The sequence below is a fragment of the Linepithema humile genome, chromosome 2, assembly GCF_040581485.1.
Source record: "Linepithema humile isolate Giens D197 chromosome 2, Lhum_UNIL_v1.0, whole genome shotgun sequence".
Taxonomy (NCBI): Eukaryota; Metazoa; Arthropoda; class Insecta; order Hymenoptera; family Formicidae; genus Linepithema; species Linepithema humile.
Window position 1 is genome coordinate 31,835,269 of NC_090129.1, and position 19,774 is coordinate 31,855,042.

The window sequence follows — 19,774 nt, forward strand, 5'->3', positions numbered from 1 at the left end:
ACTTAAATAAATAAAAAAAATAATTATTAGAACGCTATTATTACATTTTTACGTTGTAAGAATGTGACGGGATAATTTTCAATAAAATAAATGCATCACGTATAATATTATAGCCGCGCGCGCGCGCGCGCGCGAATGCAATCTTACATAATATTTTATTATTATATTCTTTTATTAGAAAAAAATTTTATTCTAGCATATAAAACATAACATTTGATATCATTTATTCAAGATAAAAAAATTTTGACATATACTATTTCAAAAAAATTTGTTTAACATTTAATATATTAAAATGTAATTTGCTTATCACACAGACACTCTCTATGTCTACTAACGATTGCTACTACTAACTAAACATAAGATAAAAAATTTATAAAATTTTCGTTTCCATTGTCATGTCTCTTTCTACTTAGCTAGCAATGTTTATTTAAGCTGATAATAGAAGCGTAATTCAGTGACATTCTATAGTAAGTAAAGTAGAAAACATTTTTTTTTTGTCTTTTTTCAGCTTTTGTAATTTTAAATTTCTAGTCATTTGTATCAGTTTTCTTTCCAACATGAGCGTGAAAATCAGATTTTTTTTCTTCAAAAATTTGAATCGTTAGAATGATATATGTCTTTTGAACAAACTTGTTTATTATGAAAATAAAACTACATCTGGAGACATTGTAGAAATTTAGACATAAAAACTACCCGATTAACACAATACTATCCATATGGCAAATACAATAAATCATGTGTAAAAACAGCAGTTTTTTCTAGATCCTAATTTCTATTGTTAGGATTAGAAAGTTCGAAGGCTCAGGTAGCGCAACGATCGTCCCTTTCGCTGCAAGAGAACGGCTCAGCGTGTTCAGTTTCTGGCAGCTCACTTTGCTAACAACATCTGCAAAACGCGTCATCTCAACCGCGAAAATAAGCCAACTTGAAAACGTATAAGTTTAAAGTTCAAGTGAACTATCTGTGTTACCAAGCCGTCGATTAAAGATTCGTTCATATTAGACGTGATACATCTCCAAGTGTGAAAAATATTCTTCATTGAGATTTCTGTGAAACGAAGTGCGTCACGTTTTTAACCAATATTCGCAGTCGGATACATTAGCAGTATCGGTATGTCCGTTTTCACAACCAACATAATTTATAAAACGTTATTCATCGATTCTTTTTGATTTTCCAATAAAGTAATTAACATCATAAAATTAATTTTGTGAATAAAAAATATATGTTCAGTTATTTATTATTTAAAAAAAATATACACTGTAATTTCTTAGAATCAATTACAGCATGTCGCAAAGTAACAAAACACGCTTTGTGCCTAATGTGAATAAACCTTCATTAAGTCTTATCATATTATCAAATAGCAGCTGTTAACCAGCGATAAACTTATCTGAATATAATCCTGTTCGTTATAAACCACTGTGTGCGTGTCTTTACTTCAGTTTGACTCAAGCTTCCTTCAGGCAAGCTACGTCAGCTCTATCGTAGGTAAATCTATCACTGCATAATTGCATGTGCTTGAAAGTAGATATTTTTGCATACTCTAAGAAAATACATCGCTAAGCATTCCAAGCGACGCATAAGAATAATCTAAAGAATGTATTTGAACATGTGTTTTAAATGCTTATATTAACATTCCAATAAAATTATTGATGAGTTAAATAAATCGTAATAAATAAATTTTGTTTTAGTAGATTATATTTATCTATTGCTCATTTTTTACTTTGAATGGAAAAATTATATATATATATTTCTTTTTTTATTTATTCAAAAAATTGAATTAAATCGAAATGGCAAAGTAGAAAAAAATATACTCAAAAAATCTTTGACATGTTTAAAATTGTATTACATGTACTGTTTATTTTCGAGACTAATGTATTTAATGCATTTTTTAATCTAAAAATTACGATATTTTATGTAACGTTATGAGTTTTTTACATTTTAACATTTTGTTACTTTTTTGCGTTTAATTTTTATAAAAACGTTATTAGCTGTTATAAAAATATTTGTTATTATTATAAAAATATAACATTGCATGTTATTATGACATATTATTACAGAATTATATAAAAACTAACAAAATTACTGTGAGTTTAAATAATAACACATTATCATTGTCTTCAGAATTACATTTTTTCATATAATTTTTTATATACCTTATGTGTAAATTTTTATATACTTTATGTGTTTATATACTTATGTGTAAATATTTTACGTGATCACCGATGGCTTACGCTGGCGTATTTATTATTTGTGCTCAAAACGTATAAATTATAATAAATTTAAGATTAATGTATTATTAAAATAGTGTAGAACAAAAGAAATAAGTTATGAAATGTTTTATAATAATGTGTTTGTTTATATAAAATATTAAACAGCCTGAATGGAAAGTCCAGCGTGGGCCATCCGTGGTACATGAAACGTGTTAAGTAATTTAACGTGATTATAGAAAAATTTCTGCATCTCATGATAATATTTTACGCAACAATTGTAAAATGCATGATAAAAGTTCATCACGCGCACTTGGAAGATTAAATTTATCAAGAATTATGACATGTTTCTCCTCTCTGGAAGATTGTAGTGCAATATTAATAGTCTTGCATTTTTCTCATCAATTTTCACGCTTATTCGCATTTTATTGCATTTGTCAAGAATTACTGCAAATTACAAAGATTTTAAGTGATTTGTTTTGTCACTAATTAATAATTTTCTTTGTGACAAATTGAATGAGCTTATTACATAAGACTGGTTATTCTAAAATGTTTACCGCATCTGTTTTCATTATCACTCGTGCACGTGTTGTTGCTTCGTCAGATTATCGGATATCCGAAGAACACAGACTGTCTCAACATACAATTGCGCGGGATAAAATGTACTGATGCTGCATTAATATTCTTTACTGCTGAATTATACGACACACACTTATCTGCTTCTTATATGTATCAAGTACCGTTTCTACGAGTTGTTTTTATTTGGAATCACTCTTAATTCATTCATTTAAATTGTTTGCACTACTTGTAAATACTGCTGCGACTTCAAGCTTTATCCGCGAATATCGATTTTATTTCTTTTTGAAAATAATTTTAACGCACAATTAATGTGCATTTATTGTAATAATAATAACAAAGATAATGAAAACGTGTGTGTGTGTGTGCGTAGTGCTTCATTTAACTTTATTTTTATATTATTCTAAAATTTTTCTCACAGAGCATTACGCGGAGTATACTTTGGTAAATAATCGGACTAAACTATCAAAAACCCAAAATGAATGTTATGCAATCAGGATGGTTCAGCGAAGTGAACGATTATCTCTGGCCTGGCGTTGCACTTTCATTAGAAGTAGAAAAGGTCCTGCATCATGAATGCTCTAAGTATCAAGATATCTTGGTAATAAAAACGTAGGTATCTTTTTAATGCAGCGCGACATTGTTGAACGTATCATAGTTTTTAATATTAAATGTAAAAGTGTGGCATTTACAGAAAATCACACGGCAAGGCTTTGATACTCGACAACGTGATACAATGCACGGAAAAAGATGAATACGCCTATCATGAAATGATATCGTATTTGCCGCTTTGCAGTCATCCGAATCCTAAGGACGTATGTGCAACAATTGACGCATTTTTAGATTTGTCATGATTATATATTAGCTTTTAAACTTACTGAGATTTATCCAGATTTTTTAAGTTTATATCGCGCAGTATAAAGAAATATTAAAGACAAAATTATGATATCAAGGCTCTTACGATAAATATCACACATTATTGTGATTACAATCTTAAATTTCCAAATATATGTACGGACAACCAACATTGGCTCATTTGCCCTTCATTTTGTGAAATATTAAAAAACTTCTTTCTCAATGTAAAACTTGTATAATTCTGATTCTCATTAAATTAATTGGCGCTAAAATAAAGTTCTTTATTATTAATTATATGTAATAATATAGTATAATAATTAGCATCATTAATGCTCTCTTTTCAAATTTATAAACAAGTGTTGTGTTAAAAAAAAATTAGAGTTTTTTGAAAAATATTTTATTTTTCGACATAGGTTTTGATAATTGGAGGTGGCGATGGTGGAGCTGCTCGAGAGGTCGCAAAACATCCGGATGTGGAGCGTGTCACGTTGGTGGACATTGATAACAGAGTAATTGAAATATGTAAGGACTATTTGCCTCGTTTGAGCTTGGGTCTTAACAATCCTAAAGTAAGCATTCACGCTTGTGACGGCTTGCAATACCTGAAGGATCACCACGGAAAATTCGATGTCATTATTACTGACAGTTGTGATCCCGTAGGCAAGTAATCGCTCAAATCTGTATGGTTTTTGAGATTTTAATGAACGAATATTATCACACTTCTTATATAGAACAATACACAAAAATAATTTATTTTTCAACAAAATGCTTTATAAAACATATACTAATAATTTTGTAATGTTTTAGGTTTGTAATTTAACAGGTTTTAATTTTGTAATGTTTTAGGTCCCGCCGAGCATCTTTTCGAACAACCGTATTACGAACTATTGAAAGCCGCGTTAAAACCTGGCGGAATCATTGCCAGCCAGGCTGGCACAGTGTGGGAGAGCATAGAACAAGTTAAAAACACATTTGAGCTTTGTAAAAATACATTTCCCGTTGCTGCCTACGCAGTAACAGCTGTACCGACGTATCCCACGGGACAAATTGGTTTCGTCATGGGAAGCTTAGATGACGTTAGTATTAGTATATAATATGATTTCTAACGACATATATAACAAAAAATAACAAACTTTTTCTATTTTTATATATTCTTTTTATTCTGAACTATTTTAAAGTAAACTTTTACTTAAAAAATTTTATTCTACATATTAATATAATGTGGTTGATTGAAAGAATATTACTCATATTTATTATTTTTCATATTTTTGCACTGCTAATTTTGAAAATTTGTTTATTAATCAAAGTGTTATAGTTATATAACGGCAGATAGTTTTTATTTTTATAAATGAATTTTCCTAGAATAAAACTCTATAAACCTTTGAATCTTTCCTTTCAGAAAACAAATTTTACAGAACCGATTAGAATATTCAGTGACGATGATCTCGATGAGATGGAAATGAAGTACTACAATGATAAAATACATCGGGCTGCTTTTGTCTTACCCAGATTTGTAGAAATGAAATTGTCAAGTAATAAAAAAAACTAACGATATTTACTGATTTTGACTTAATTGCAACGATTGATGTAAAACTTGTAACTCTGTAATTTTCTAATGTTTGTAATTTTATTAATAAAATCAATTATGAACTCTATATATGATAAGTATAAATATATTCTAAAGAAAATATAATACACGTACAAAATCTTTATTTTTTTTATAATTTTGTTCTAACTAACATTTGTAACTAATATTATAACAACAGCAGGTAAAATACTAATAAATGGGTTAATAAAATTGACTGAATTGATAAATAAGAAATACCTTCTTAATATAAATTTTTATATTGTTTAATATAATAAATTTTAAATTAATTTTAATATACTATATTTTGCACCAGTTAACGTATCTTACGATTTCTGTTTATTCCATGTATGGTAACTGCACTAAAGTAAATTCAGTTGTGTAACCGATTATTGCTAATATACCAGCATATGTAAAATTTTCAATAAAAACGCAAGGTTCAATATTGATATGATAACAATAAAAGAGACCAATTTGTTGAATCAATTTATATAATCAATTATTTATATAATCACTTGCTTTAACAGAAAATTGATTAAAAATTTTTTATTGCAGTACAAATTTGTTATAAATTTGTAACGCATTTTGAACAACTCTTATATTTTTCTAAATTTTAAATTAAAAGTAAAAAAAAATTAAAGATCTAAAAAGTAGAAAAATAATAAAATGTCTGTGGATTGGTAAAGTTAAAGAAAGAATGTAACATCTCCATCGTTTAATTATTACGGTTGTCGCTTTGCTTTTGAAGTACGATTTAATTAAATTAAACTAATCTATATGAATAATATTAAGTTATTGCACAATTGCATTAATTAGTTCCGGAAATAATAATCCAGTCAATTGCTTGTGTGCTAATTAAAATACAAAACCGTTCCGCGAAATAATAGACGGCGCGTCGGCGAAATCTCGCGATCTTATTAATCCCGGACTCTCGATTGAATCTTATAATCCCACAAATCCATCCATCGTTCCGCGCAGAAAAACGACGATGCACTTTTCCGTTATAAGCAGCGCTCGCGCGATAATCAGCATATTCATGAATTAGCTCGCGCGAATTAGTTCAACCGTGGACAGCGAGTATTTCAAAGTAAAATGAGGCGAAAAGAGACGGCGTCGACCGACGCATTCGAATCTCGAGGAAACCCTCTGTAAACATCTGATCTGCAGATTTTATTATGCGGTCGTTCGAGAGACGCGTCACGGATTGTATTCGCGCGGATTCGCAATTCCAAGAGCCGATGCTCGAATCCGCTTGATGCAAAAAGAGCGCCAGACAGACCCTTTAATCCCGCGCAATCTTCCGCTGTTAAAGCGACGAGATTGAAAGAATATTTAGCGCTTCCTCTAGCGTTGCCGCATCTCCTCCGACACGCTCGCCTCTCCGGGCGCATTCATTCACGCGCCTACGTCACGTCCCGGTTGGAGATTAAAGAAGCCATATTATATACTAGGCGATTCATCGGCGATACGGTCGCAATGATTACACCGATCTGGGTATTACGTGCGTATCGTCCGGGTCATGTCGAGGAGGTACTCGCGAGAAAATAAAATATCGTTCGGGAAAAAGCGCGCAATGCATATGTGTGCAATACGCGTGTGTGCGTATGCAACGCTTGCGTCATAGCCTCACTCGGAGTCACTCAGGACCCGCGCTTCGACGGACGATCGATTTTTTGGACATCCGATGCTTTCGATTCGCACAGTACCCGACGCAGTAGAATGTCGGAATATAGGTCAGATGTCTATATTGTTAGCGATATAGGTTGCAAAAGTGCGCGCTGTATTTTTTTTTTTTTTTTTGGTAGGTGTATCAAGCATCGGTTTTTTTCGTTGTGCGCTGGGAATTACCTTACTGCATTTAGACGATTCGTGAAATTAGCTTGCAATCAAAATGCAATATCGTTAGTATTTCATCACACGAGATAATTAAATATGTATGCATATTGTTTGCAGTATTTGAGAGATATGGATGACTAAGCTTTTCCTAAAGCTTAGTCATCCATATCTCTCAAATTCTTCTTATCTCCAAGTTCTTTTAGTGTTTGTAAAGATTCTTGAACAATGTGGAGCCTGGTTTTCTCAATGACAAGATAAAAAAATATATTTTTTTTTATTTGAAAGGTTTTCCAATATCTTTTAAGTGTCAGTTTCACCTCCTATTACTGAATTTTATACTTTAACTATGCTTTGTAATAAATCTTATTTAAAATCTTATTTCAAATCACGAGATCCTCTCTTTTCTCTCCAGTTTATCTACATTTTTTTGCGGGCATTGTTTTGTCTGAATTTATACCGTGTAACGATGAAAAAAAAAGTACATACGCAACAGGCAGCAAGTGATAGTAACATCGTTTTATCCGACAAATGGTACGACACGACTGGCATGATACGCATCATACGGTAACAAAGTTATCGTATTTGTCCTGGACTTCAAGCAACTGGTCACGTCTGTTTGGGAACGGATGCTGCGTGCCAATATTGCTAACATTGGCCGATCATTATATGCAGATTGCGTGTGCTGCGCATACTGCATTCGTCCGCGTAATTTGATTATGCCAATACAAGTATCGATCATTACTACGTAGCATACAAAATATATCACACACCGTGCGCATGCCATTGATGACCCGTCGTGTAATCGCAAATTTTTTTACGATTATTAAGAAATAAATGTTAAATTTGGTTAAAGCAGATCTGTTTTCAACTGCAGAATTAATTTTTCAGCTAAATTATTTTAAAGTGCTCTAAACGAGTGATGTGCGCAGAACGCTTTGCGCAGCACATGCTTCTCATACACCAGAGGAATTATTTCAGCTTTTCGGCCGATTCTTGTGATATACATCTCCTTTCCTCTTCTTATCGCGCGCGCGGCAGCCGCCAGGGCCAGCGCTGCCGAGCATTAGAAGCGGCGCTATCCGATTAATGTTAAAAAAACTTATTAAAAATATTTTTTTCCTCAATAGCAACAGTACCTCATGGATGACGTGGAAATCTATTGAAATATTTTTCCACATAATAAATTTAAAAATGAAAAAAATATTTTTAATATATTTTTTTAACTTTTAATGATCAAAGGAGAAGAACTCAATATTTAGCCCGGCTTTGTTGTAAGTCTAAATAAAGATTTTTTAAATTTAACAAATTATTTTTTAAATGTGGATATATCTAATTTTATATTTCTGATTCATCTATTTTATTTACTGACTTTTTGGACACACCGGTTTTCATTTATTATTGCGAAACATCTGCGACCAGTCGTCTAAATTTTATCATCGGTTTCATGCAGCCTGTTATGTAAATGTATTATTGATTAGCGTTTGTTAACTATTTCGTAGCGTTATATATTAATTTAAAAATTTGCGTGCATTAGGCCTTGTTATTGTTGAAGACCACTGACGAAGACCTGAAGACAGGAAATATTTGTAGATTTTATTTTAACTCAAAGTTAAGCACGAACAACTGATTCCTTTTGCCCATTTTATCTTTTATTTTGACCTTATATATATTTCGAGTCGCATTAATTTCTTTTCAAAATCATAAAGCTTAATATGCTCTTTAAACATCCTCATTTATGCATTTCACTTGAAAACTGATATAGACTTATCAGCATACAAAATAATTGTCAAAGAAGAATTAATTTCCCGGGATGACAATTTGGAATTTATATTTATTGAGATAACTAGATAAATTCTTAGCTTACATTTGCAGCTGTTAAAGATCCGATTGTTAAACGGTAAATAATTTTCTCACAAATGTGTAGTAACGCGACGTATCTAAATGACAAAATATCAGGATTTAACTAATAAAGTGATTTATTGAACCAAGTTTAATTAGAGATTCTATGTGTGCACCTGTTATTTCAGACGAGCTTGGTGGATCGTTAACTACGCTTAATCTCCCCAAATGATTCCTCTTCGAGGTTTGTAACTGCATTTTGCAAGCCACAATAGTCTGACCATCTGTCTATATGACATTACTACTTATTGGTTAACGTAAAGCGGAGCAGCGGACCAGCCCCGCTCGTGGGATCCATAAATTATCCCGCAAAAGTCTGTTCATAAATTACGCTGTAGAACCATATTTTTCAACCACTGGTGTTCGGCAAGTCTTTTTTATTTCTCACAATTTTTGTAAAATTTTTTGTCTAATTTTAAAAATATTTGTATAATGAAAAATATTAACTGCATTATTAAATTAATTAATAGTTCAAAATGTAGACCCAAAAAAGTAAGAAGATGTAAAGATTACATAAACACATAAAATTTTTATACGCATTCGATGAATTTGATTATCAAATATAAAAACTTTTTGAGCGAGAAATATAAATTTTTGATGTTATTCAATATCAAGTTTTTGAGATACATAATATTGATGAGATAAGTATATTGAAGGAGCTACATGATCGATACGATGGTTTTTTGTTGTCTGTTTATTGTCTGTCTCGGCGATAACAATGAGAGAGACAGAAAAAAACAATATGATGTCTCGGTATTTTCAGAAAGCACACTTCTGGGCAATTTGTAAGTTTAGGGACGCGGTCGAAGGTTCTGAAGTGATTTTCGAACGACTCCCGAGTTCCGAGTCGAAGACTCTTCGAGTCTAGAATTCTGACAAAAGATAAAATAAAGAAAGAAACTTTCCTATCCACCTTAAGTTCTATTACGGCGCGCAAGGTTATAACACATCCACAGTAACTTTTCAGATCGCAATGTGCGCCGAGGGTGCCGCCGAATTTATTTGCCGAGATATTTTCTGGCTACGAGAAACTTCACTTCGTAATCCGTGATTAACGACGGTGTATCACTGAGAACTGAGAACAATTAAGACTTAGTGACGCTAGTCAGCAAGTAATAATTTTAAATTAATTAAGATTTTATGCTCTGTAATAAATAAAAATAAAAGTAATTTTATAAAAGCAATAAAAGTACTACTCAAAAAGGTATCATTCCTTCTGTTGATTTAATATACAATAATATAAAATAATTTATACTTTAAATTTAATTTTATTTTTAGATTGATTGTATTAGCGATTACAATGTTCTATAAAATTATTACCACACATTTTCAACAATATGTAAATATCATATAATAACTTTTTTTCATCTCTAATTATCGTAATTTATTGTTGCATTCAAATTGGATATTGTTGATCGATAAATCTGCAGCCGCCGATCCGAATCGGCCTAAGTTTGTTATAATCCAATCATATTAGACGGAGACACTTGGCCGATCCATTTCTGGGTTAATGAATTACCGATGAAACGGCAAATCGACACAGCTGCGGGAGACTACGCCGAGATCGATATCTCCGCAGGACTGAGTTCTGCAATCACGAAATTCCGGGCAGATCAACGTAGGAAACTGCGTTGCAAATGCGTCTAATAAACGCATGCACCTATGCGTACCGCGCGATCAACACCGGAAAATCTGCGAAAGGAATTTTCATAGCTGATCTCTCTGCATCGCGCGCGTCACTCGATTTTGATGGATGGATTTTCGGGTTGACGAAGATTTTATGGACATATGAAAGCCGGCTAAAATCCGTGGAGAGTCGATCAATTTCACGGTGTTAAAAGGAAGAGACTTGGTATCATATCTTATTTCCTAAGAATTGTCTCAGCGTATTCAATAGTGGATTACACTATTCAATAAAATGTTAATTTTTTTATAGAAACAACAAATTTTATTTTTAAATTGGACAATTTGTGAATTAAAAAAAAAATAATGATTGAAAAATATTAGTTCAAAGGTTAATAAAAGTTTCTTCTCTGATTGTTAAATATTCTATGTTATTCTTAAAATCTTGGAAAAACTTTCGTGAGACATTTAAAAGATATGAAAACAAAATCTTCTAGTTTAACTTCGGAACAGTCTATCGCGTGATTATGCACTATAGATAGAATCATACGCTATCTAGGAATAACAAAAGGTCCCTTTCGATTTATGAGAAAAAATTTCTTTTCTTAAAGTTTCTCGTAGGATTATAGTAAAGTAGTATAAATCTTTGGCGTGATAGTCTTCGTCTAATAATTCAAAGTGAATTATTTGTTCAGAAAACAATAAGGAAAAAAATCTTTAGTAAAAAAATTTATAAATACATAATTTTTTAACAAATAAGAACACAATACAGATATTTTAAAATAATTCTAATTTGTATTTAATCAATATTTTTGACTGCAATTTGCAACTTTAAAGAAAATTAAAGCCACGAAAATCCCGCAAAGCAGTACAATTTTTTCAAGAATCTCAACAATATTGTTTTATTATTTTGGAAATAAACTGTCAAGCCTAATGAAGAACATATCAGAAGGTGAAATTATTGTCGTCACTTTCAAACGGCGCGAGCGCGCGTATGAGTTCCATTACGGATAGCCAATAAACGCAAACAAGTAATAATCGATTTAGCGGCGGTCAGTGACGCCGTCTATTCAATGCATGCGGGAAATATTAACCGAGACATAGAACCGAATACCAGCAGTGTCAAGATTTAGTTAACGGTTAACAGGCACTCTCCGCGCGCTCCAAATTTAGACACTCTCGTGTCGCAATTGACCGTTATCGGAGCACCCATATATTATCGATGCATGCAAGCCATTCTGATGCATGCCGTGATGAATATGTTATTAATCTGTGTCATTGTCACATCCGTTAAGAAGCAATTATACACATAATCTGGAAGCGCTGAACAAATTTGAGAATAGATTTTTGTGTTCAATCTTTTCGTGGAATTGAGTAGAGATAATTTAATTAAGACTATATAATCAATGCACCAAACGATTAACTTAATGAATTGTTTAGAATAGATGATAATCGGGTAACATTATATTTTATCTATCGATAATGTTAACATTGACTAATAATTATACTCAGATTGCGCAAGTTACGAATATGTTGAACAAAACGTGAAATATCGCTATGACTATACAAATGTTGGATGCGATTATTATGGCATATTGAATGTGAATACGAGATGTTCCCGATGAATTATTACCATCAGATATTGTTATGTGCTAGTAAATATTTCAATGATTTTACGTTTTCGTAATAAGAGTAAAACATAAGCGGTGCAGATATACGCCAATATCGTAGTCTTCTTTGTAACATTGTATGCTTATAAAAAAATACTACAATTTAAAAATAAATCAGCAATTATATTTATTAATCCTTGCTTAACCCTACAGCACCTGCGGTAACCCAGTGATAACCGTGAGTTTAGAAGCCCGCGAAGTTGTTGCTATCGATATGTTTTGATTTTTTCTCCACTGGAAATATTAGTTCCATTCAAAACAAAGTTGATCCATAGCTTACACACCGAAAAATCAGTGTATTCGCGTCAGAAATTTTATTCGGAGTCAGTGTCTCGTGGCCTAATCTGCAAAACCTAATCGTACGAAGAAAATCGTACGAAGAAAAATACTATAAATAAAAGGTGAGTCGTAATTTTTTGTCAAAATTATTGTTAATATATCTATTTCAATGTTAAATAAATAAACCAATTATTTATCAACTTCACAATCCGTACGCTTTCTGGCACTTCTCTCTGAGTCCTGAGGTTACCACTGAGTAACCTACTTTAAAATCACGTATATTGATGCAGAACCTTGTCTAGTGGTATTTTCGTCATTAAAGTGACAAAATAACTCAGAAATATAAGTATCAGAATTTGCCTACAGCGATTTCATAATTCAGGACTTATAGGGTTAAGTGAGAAAGTTTTAAGTCTTTATTATCCCACCTTAAAAATACAAAAAAAAAAAGATGTATGCAGAAATATTTACAAAGAATCGTATATTTAATAAACGAATCGCAGGTCGTCATTGCGTACATTTTTATATCTAGCTTTCGTTATGCAATTTAATGGACGCTGGTTTAATCAAGAACGTCAGCTTCACCACATGAACAGTTTACGCGATGAATTACCGAGGCTACACCTTCCTCAAGGCTATCTGTAAATTGTAGCGAGATACGTGGGGGTGGGATTAACTAAATGAGGATATCTCAAGGGAGGATTAAGCGACTGTCTGTGCGCGGTCGTAAGCGAGGGCATTAAGATTTCCGATTAATGTTGTCCCATCGATTTTGGGATCACGTAAATATATGTATAAAGGTGAGTAAATCTATTATTTTCTTAGCTGTCTATTTTGATGGCAATAAAAATTTATTTTCCCAAATATTGTTATGTCGTGTTGTTCTTCTGCACGTTATATACATGCATCACGCCATAAAAATGTTGGAAGTATCTTATAAACTCATATTAAAATTATTATAATAGTGTAATATGACATAAGTGTGTTTAAATATTCAATTTCTCTTTCGTAAAATATTCATAAAGTGTATTAAACTTAATCTGCCATGCGCGATGGAAATGATGCATCGCACGATACTGAAATACATAACAATCCGTAATAGCAGGATGCTTGTGATTTGCAGATAATTTATAAAACAAAAGAAGCGCTGTACTTCGTTAAGGATGCATCGGTCGCGCAGGATAAGCGAACAGTTTCGCTTGCGGCTATTCCTCATTGAGTAGCTAGCCAGCGCAAACACACGCCCGAGACAAAATCCATGAATATGCAAGCTCGATCCAGTGGCCGTTGTTCATTTCTGAATATCCGATGAATTTACGCGCGAATGTTTTCCCTGCATCGCTCATGTCTGTCTCGGCAGAACCACGGCTGCCACGGCTAGAACGAAAGCGGTGCGAAACGACACCACCATGTGTTGACCCGAAGCAAAGCATCGGGAATAGCGAGACACGCTCGTACGTCTGTGCCAAAATTTCGACTCGTGAAAGACACTCGCGGAGACAACGACGATTCACGGCAGAGAAATGCGATACTGCACGGATATGAAATTTTGGGGACTTCTATCTGGCAGACATATATTTTTTTCGCTTTTTGTAACATGCAAACGTCTCCAAACATCTCTTTAATCCTATTATTTCAATTTTAAGGACATATTTCGATTTATGACACACGTCGTTTCGTAATTTTTATGTGGAACGATAAGCAAAATCAACAACAATCGTGACGCATTGTAGAAAGAAAATTGTTCTATTATAAATTTTTTACATAAATGTTATATATCTTTAATATTTTTTAATGATTTTTTAAATTATAAAATTGAATAATTAATATTAATCAATGTTTAATGAGATATATTGAAAGATTATACGAGATAGAAATTAAAAAATTCTTTATATGAAATACCGAATTTCTTTCTCTCTTTATCTCATTATTATTCACGCAGATATTAAAAAAAAATTTTATAACTTTTTTTCACTTGTTTACACTACAGCTCCTAGTTCGCTATTTTGCGTTTATTTTCTTTGTTTTTACGTTTCTATGCTTCTTATTGTGAAATAATCGGCGTATCTCTCTTGCAAGCAGAACTCAATATCATACCCTTCTATTACATATTGACGTATTTTCGCGTGCGAGTTGCACAAAGTGCGGAGAAATAAAAGTGGGAAATACGTAGGAAGAAATGAGTTTATTTAACAGCAAGCAAACGCTTCTTGCTGCGCAAGAACGAATCGGTATCGACAGAACGATACGGATAAGTATCGATGCGGAATTTCAAAAACGCGCGACGGTAGAATCTTCTCAGATTCCCCGACGAATATCCGTGGTGTTCCACCTTATTGAAAGACGGCACATGTCTCGCGAGTTTGCAATGCCTGCAACGAGCCATGAAAACGCGCGGTCTGCTGTGACGAAGTCTGCCTTTCATTCCGTAAAATGCCAGTATAGGATCAATGATCGATCTTAACTCTGAAATAATCTGTTATAATGAAAACAAAGAATTATTATTAATCGTTAATCATTAATGTTATAATACATCAATAGATTTTCTTTTACATTTCATAGTTAAAATAAAAATGTTTATCGTTTTTTGTCGAGAATACTGGAGTTTGAAGAAATTAAATCGGAAAATGCATATACCTTCAATTTGAAATTTGTCGACAGTGGATAATGCAACGGGCTCGTGGAAGTGATGGATGATATTTTTTGCGCAAATTATGCGCATGTAATAAGAAGTTGCACCAAAGCACGGTGTAGTGCGTCAATATTTGCAGAAAAGTGTTGAGAGAAGGATAAACTGAATTGCTTGTCAAGAATTGAAAATAGAAATACGAAACGATCGTACAAGCGTGTAGACGTTTATTTTGCTTATTTTTGTTCTAGTTTATCAAAAATCTCGTATATCAATAAAAAAAATATAGTGTAAAATTTTCTACAAAGTCAACAGCCATCGCAATCAAAACTGTTAGTTTTTGCATTCAACTGCTCAGAGTCATCAATGACAAACTATGATCCATGTATTATCCATAGACAAATAATTGTGACAATCGTGTGCAACGTCAAGTTTTTTAAACAAATATTCTTATATTTTTCGCATGTCAGTCAAAATTAGTTCACGTATAAATTTCCGATTAAATTGTCAATTTAATCCAGTGTAGCATATACGTCGGAAACATAGTCCACATGATCCCTCATTAAGTATCCGTGATTAATATTTCAGAACGTGTTCTGCGAAATGTATTAATGATCAGAATATACAGCGGGATTTGTGTAGCGGCTTTCCGTTTACAACGGAAATATCTATATTATCGGATTTAGATGAGCATACATTATTAATGAGGGCTTCTTATGATTATCACCAATCGATTATCGTTAGATAATGCTTGATCTATTAGTAAAAGCGAGAATTAGATCTAATTTTGACGTAGGATATTATTTGGGAAAGCAAAATATATGTGTATTATAACTTATTTAACAATAATTACAAATATATTATAATAAACATATGTTATTAATAAATAATTTAAACTATTTGGTATAATATTTCTGTACTTCCGATACATATTATATTTGTCATCGTATTGCAATTATTGCGATTTTTGTATCTATCTATGTTTAATCATAATAAAATCTCTCTATTTTCACATGATTCTTTTAATAAATTACACATAATTTGCTATTAATAAAAAAAATATTCTTTATAATTCTTTCTACTACTCTGTTTGACACATAATAATTATTTTTACAGCTTGCATAGACTTTTAACTTTTTGAGCTAAATTTTTCAGTTATAAGTCAAACGACCGCGCATAACCGTGTTCATAAATTTTTCAATATATAAGTCGTGAAATTGTCAAAATGTATATTTTATGCCAAAATTTATTTATGCACAGATATCGGCCTACAGTCTGTATCAAATAACATCATATTGCGCACATAGTGTTTGTACATTACTTCAAAGTAAATTGTGTTTATCCGAGCACTTGATCTGGTTCACGTTTAATGCGTGACATAGAGTAATTATAACTTTATTAATCTAGGCGGTCAATCATGGCGTAATTGTTAGTGCAATATTCCCTAGTGTTCGTATACGACGCTGAAACTCTATCATTTTGAACAGATTGGGAGCATATAACTTTGGAACAGACCTTCATCCACGTTCGCCAAGTGAGAAGTGACTTGAGACAGAGTGGATCACGAGTGCCGACTTGTAATGCTTAGCGCATTCCGTCATTCTCATATAATTTAATATAAACTAATATAGCCGAAATACTGATGTACTTTAACTCTTTCTATCTGAAGAAAAAAAGAAAAGAAACCAAGCCAATTTATTGTTTCATAATTTGTATTGTTTAATTAAAAAATTTCAACACAATTTTTAATTAGCAGCTTGTTATGAAATTTATGTATCCAATTTACCGTTTATCTGTTTAATTGAATTTGCTAACGTATCTTTTTTTAAATTAAGCAACTTGTATTATGTATATTATCGATAGAATAGTTTGAATTAATGCATTTTGCATAACCTTTTATTATTACTCTTCAGGAAAATTCAATTATATTATAAAGTGACTTATGGATATTTAATGCTCACATTGCGTTCAATGAATTCGTAATCCATCTAATATGTCGCATCGTACGCAATGATATGTAAATGGGCAATCGTCGGTGTTGACGCAAACGTGTGGGATTTCTGCGTGAGATAATGTACTGCTAAATGTACGCGCCAACGTTGATTACGATCTGTACAGTGAGCAGATTAATTTGCGTAATTGATTTTATTCGTAATAATAATAAACGATTTTTGACGCTAATCTACTTAATTCGCACGGTCGATTCGTAAGACACTAAATATTTTGCACTTAATGAATGCGCACGATGAATGCGTGATTGGCTAATGACGAGTAAAAGTGATCAAATTGCATAAAATTATATCATAAATTTGACCATTTATGTGCTGCAACTCCAGCCACGTGCTATATTCAATTTTTGCTCCAATGTGTTGTAATAATCGATTAAACGCTAATCAATCCGACAGGCTGACGAATCGACAAATAAATAAATATGCAGATGGTTTCTCTCTACTGATGCAACCGCGTAGAATTTGAAGGATGCCAAATCGTAAAATCGAGTAATTTGTATCGATGTCAAATTGTAAATGCATTATTTGCATCGTCAGTTCATGGAATTACAGCTCATTAGCCGGATTTGCAGTACTTTTCACTCATCCATATTTTCTCGCTAAATGGCAATTTATCCTTGACATTGTTCGCATACGTCATTGCATTTTGTCGAATCTTATTTCACAGAAACGAAACGAGAATATTTATACATACATATAAAGCTATTCCAGTTTTAAAAAAATAATTAATTATTTAATTTATTTAAAAGGAATTTATTGGAAGAAATATGTATATTTCTAATAACGTGAGAAAATGTTGTATGAGTAAATTTATAATTTTCATAAAATTTTAGAATTTTACGATGCAAATTGTGAAACTGCAGCTTGTTTCCTAAAATATTTTCTTATAACGAAAGCCTGCCTAGCTCTAAAGAATATTCACGCTTTGATTTAGGCAGTTCGTGCCTACCTTGGCGATGTTGCCAAACAAAAGAATAAGGAAACAGCTCTTTTTAAAGTAAATAGGAAAGACGTACTGCTCTGAAACTAATAAACCAATATACCTGTGTCTAAAATACAGGTACCTCAAATATGAATTGTATAAATGTATGTAACGTATTTCAGCATCAAATAGAGCAATATTGGTAGGAGTTTAACATGCGATAAAAATGCAAAAACAATATTTAAATAAAAATGTGACTAACGTTTACACAAAATTCATTTTACTTAATTCGATACAAATAAATATCAGCTTTAAATTGTCGTTGAAAAAAGGCATTTCTTACGTTCTAAAGATATTTCAAACTAGTGGATGTATTTCTTCCGTTACTACAGTACAACAGTACATTGTCTTCGTTATTGTAAATCCGGTGAATAATTGATAATTAACGATGGATATTTTCTTTGCGTAAAAAAGGGCGTACGTGTCTCATCCTCTAGAAAGCATGTCATATTGGACGGATTAAATGAGAGAATGCCCTGCATGCAGCCGCAGGGCATAGCACGGTCCGGACAGACAGAAAATTGAAAACTATAAATTTCTTCATCTTTCTCCTCTCTTCCTGTGCACGCCCGGATTTAGCTGGCTCATGCTACCTGCGGGATTCGAGTCCTTTTGAAACAGTTTATGAACTTGCATTATTTAAAATCCAAAATAAAATTTTGGATGCGATATTATTTCAACGATATTTGTTTGCGAACAGCAATATCACGACTATTCATGTAATAATATTCCGTTTGTAATATATCAGCTTTAAAAGCAAATCATATTTTTTATCAATACAAAAGTTAGTTGTTATTACTTAAGTACTTTATCAAAATTTGAATGAAATAATGTTTTCTAAGAGTAAAATATTCAAAAAATCAATATGAAGATGATAAATGTTTACTAATTGAGAAATCATTATTGTTTTTCGTTTCATTTCTGTTCAATAATAATTATGTCATTCATCATCACATTTCTATAAATACATATGATACTCTTTAGCTGTAGTATTATTAGAATTACTTAAAAGTTGCGCAATACATTTATACGGAGATAGATTACGGGATATTCTATCTTCGTTATTCTAGTATATGAACTGTAATTGACGTAATTTTGACGAAGACTGATTGTAATGTTAATTTTATATGTTCGCAACAAATATGTCGATATTACTTCATCCATTATGAAAATTATACGGCTAAAAAATTATATAGGTCAAGCGATCGCGAATCAAGGGGATATGTTTGACTATAGATTATTGATTTTTGCTACAACTCAAGCTACTACGACACATTATTGCTGTAAGTGTAACTTGCCAAATACAAATAATTAATAGAAAATTAATCAAGCAATGAACAAAATATATACAATTTATGCACACCATATTGCAAATATTGCGTGTGTTATTAGAATTTTTATTTGCGGCAAGTTGACTCTTGTTGGCTCAAATGCTAGATTTTCTAAATCTGACAAGAGAATATATTTACAGTAAACAATTTGCGCGTACATTAATATCTACAATTATTTGTCGGTTACATTTTCTTCTGGTTTCATATTTATTATCGACTGTTATTTCTATAAGAATCGTACAATATAAAATAAGTATAAATAAAATTAATTATAAAAATTTATAATCTATCGT

At 32.0% G+C, this 19,774-nt stretch overlaps 1 protein-coding gene and 1 long non-coding RNA gene across 4 annotated transcripts; both read left to right on the forward strand.

Moving 5' to 3' along the window:
* The first annotated feature begins 849 nt into the window (after window positions 1-849).
* Window positions 850-5,293, forward strand: SpdS (Spermidine Synthase). 3 transcript variants are annotated; one of them, XM_067350198.1, is made up of 7 exons: window positions 850-1,110; window positions 1,440-1,485; window positions 3,205-3,395; window positions 3,478-3,598; window positions 4,052-4,298; window positions 4,485-4,714; window positions 5,038-5,293. In XM_067350198.1, exons 3-7 carry the CDS (start codon window positions 3,262-3,264, stop codon window positions 5,185-5,187), a joined length of 882 nt encoding a protein of 293 aa, XP_067206299.1. In that variant the 5' UTR covers window positions 850-1,110; window positions 1,440-1,485; window positions 3,205-3,261; the 3' UTR covers window positions 5,188-5,293. The 3 variants fall into 3 exon arrangements, with proteins under 3 accessions (XP_067206299.1, XP_067206298.1, XP_012221297.2); XM_067350197.1 differs by lacking the exon at window positions 1,440-1,485; XM_012365874.2 differs by lacking the exon at window positions 850-1,110 and having other exon boundaries at window positions 1,434-1,481.
* A 7,041-nt stretch (window positions 5,294-12,334) lies between these two features.
* LOC105671651 (uncharacterized) lies at window positions 12,335-18,036 on the forward strand. Its single transcript, XR_001100658.2, has 3 exons — window positions 12,335-12,652; window positions 13,063-13,330; window positions 13,654-18,036. It is a non-coding gene; the product is annotated as an uncharacterized lncRNA (long non-coding RNA).
* Window positions 18,037-19,774: the final 1,738 nt, after the last annotated feature.

Coding starts and splice junctions, on each gene's coding strand:
- SpdS (XM_067350198.1), top strand. CDS start 3,262: ATGAATGTTATGCAATCAGGATGGTTCAGCGAAGTGAACGATTATCTC. Junction 3,396..3,477: donor GATATCTTGGTAATAAAAAC/GTAGGTATCTTT, acceptor TGGCATTTACAG/AAAATCACACGGCAAGGCTT. Junction 4,715..5,037: donor TCATGGGAAGCTTAGATGAC/GTTAGTATTAGT, acceptor CTTTCCTTTCAG/AAAACAAATTTTACAGAACC.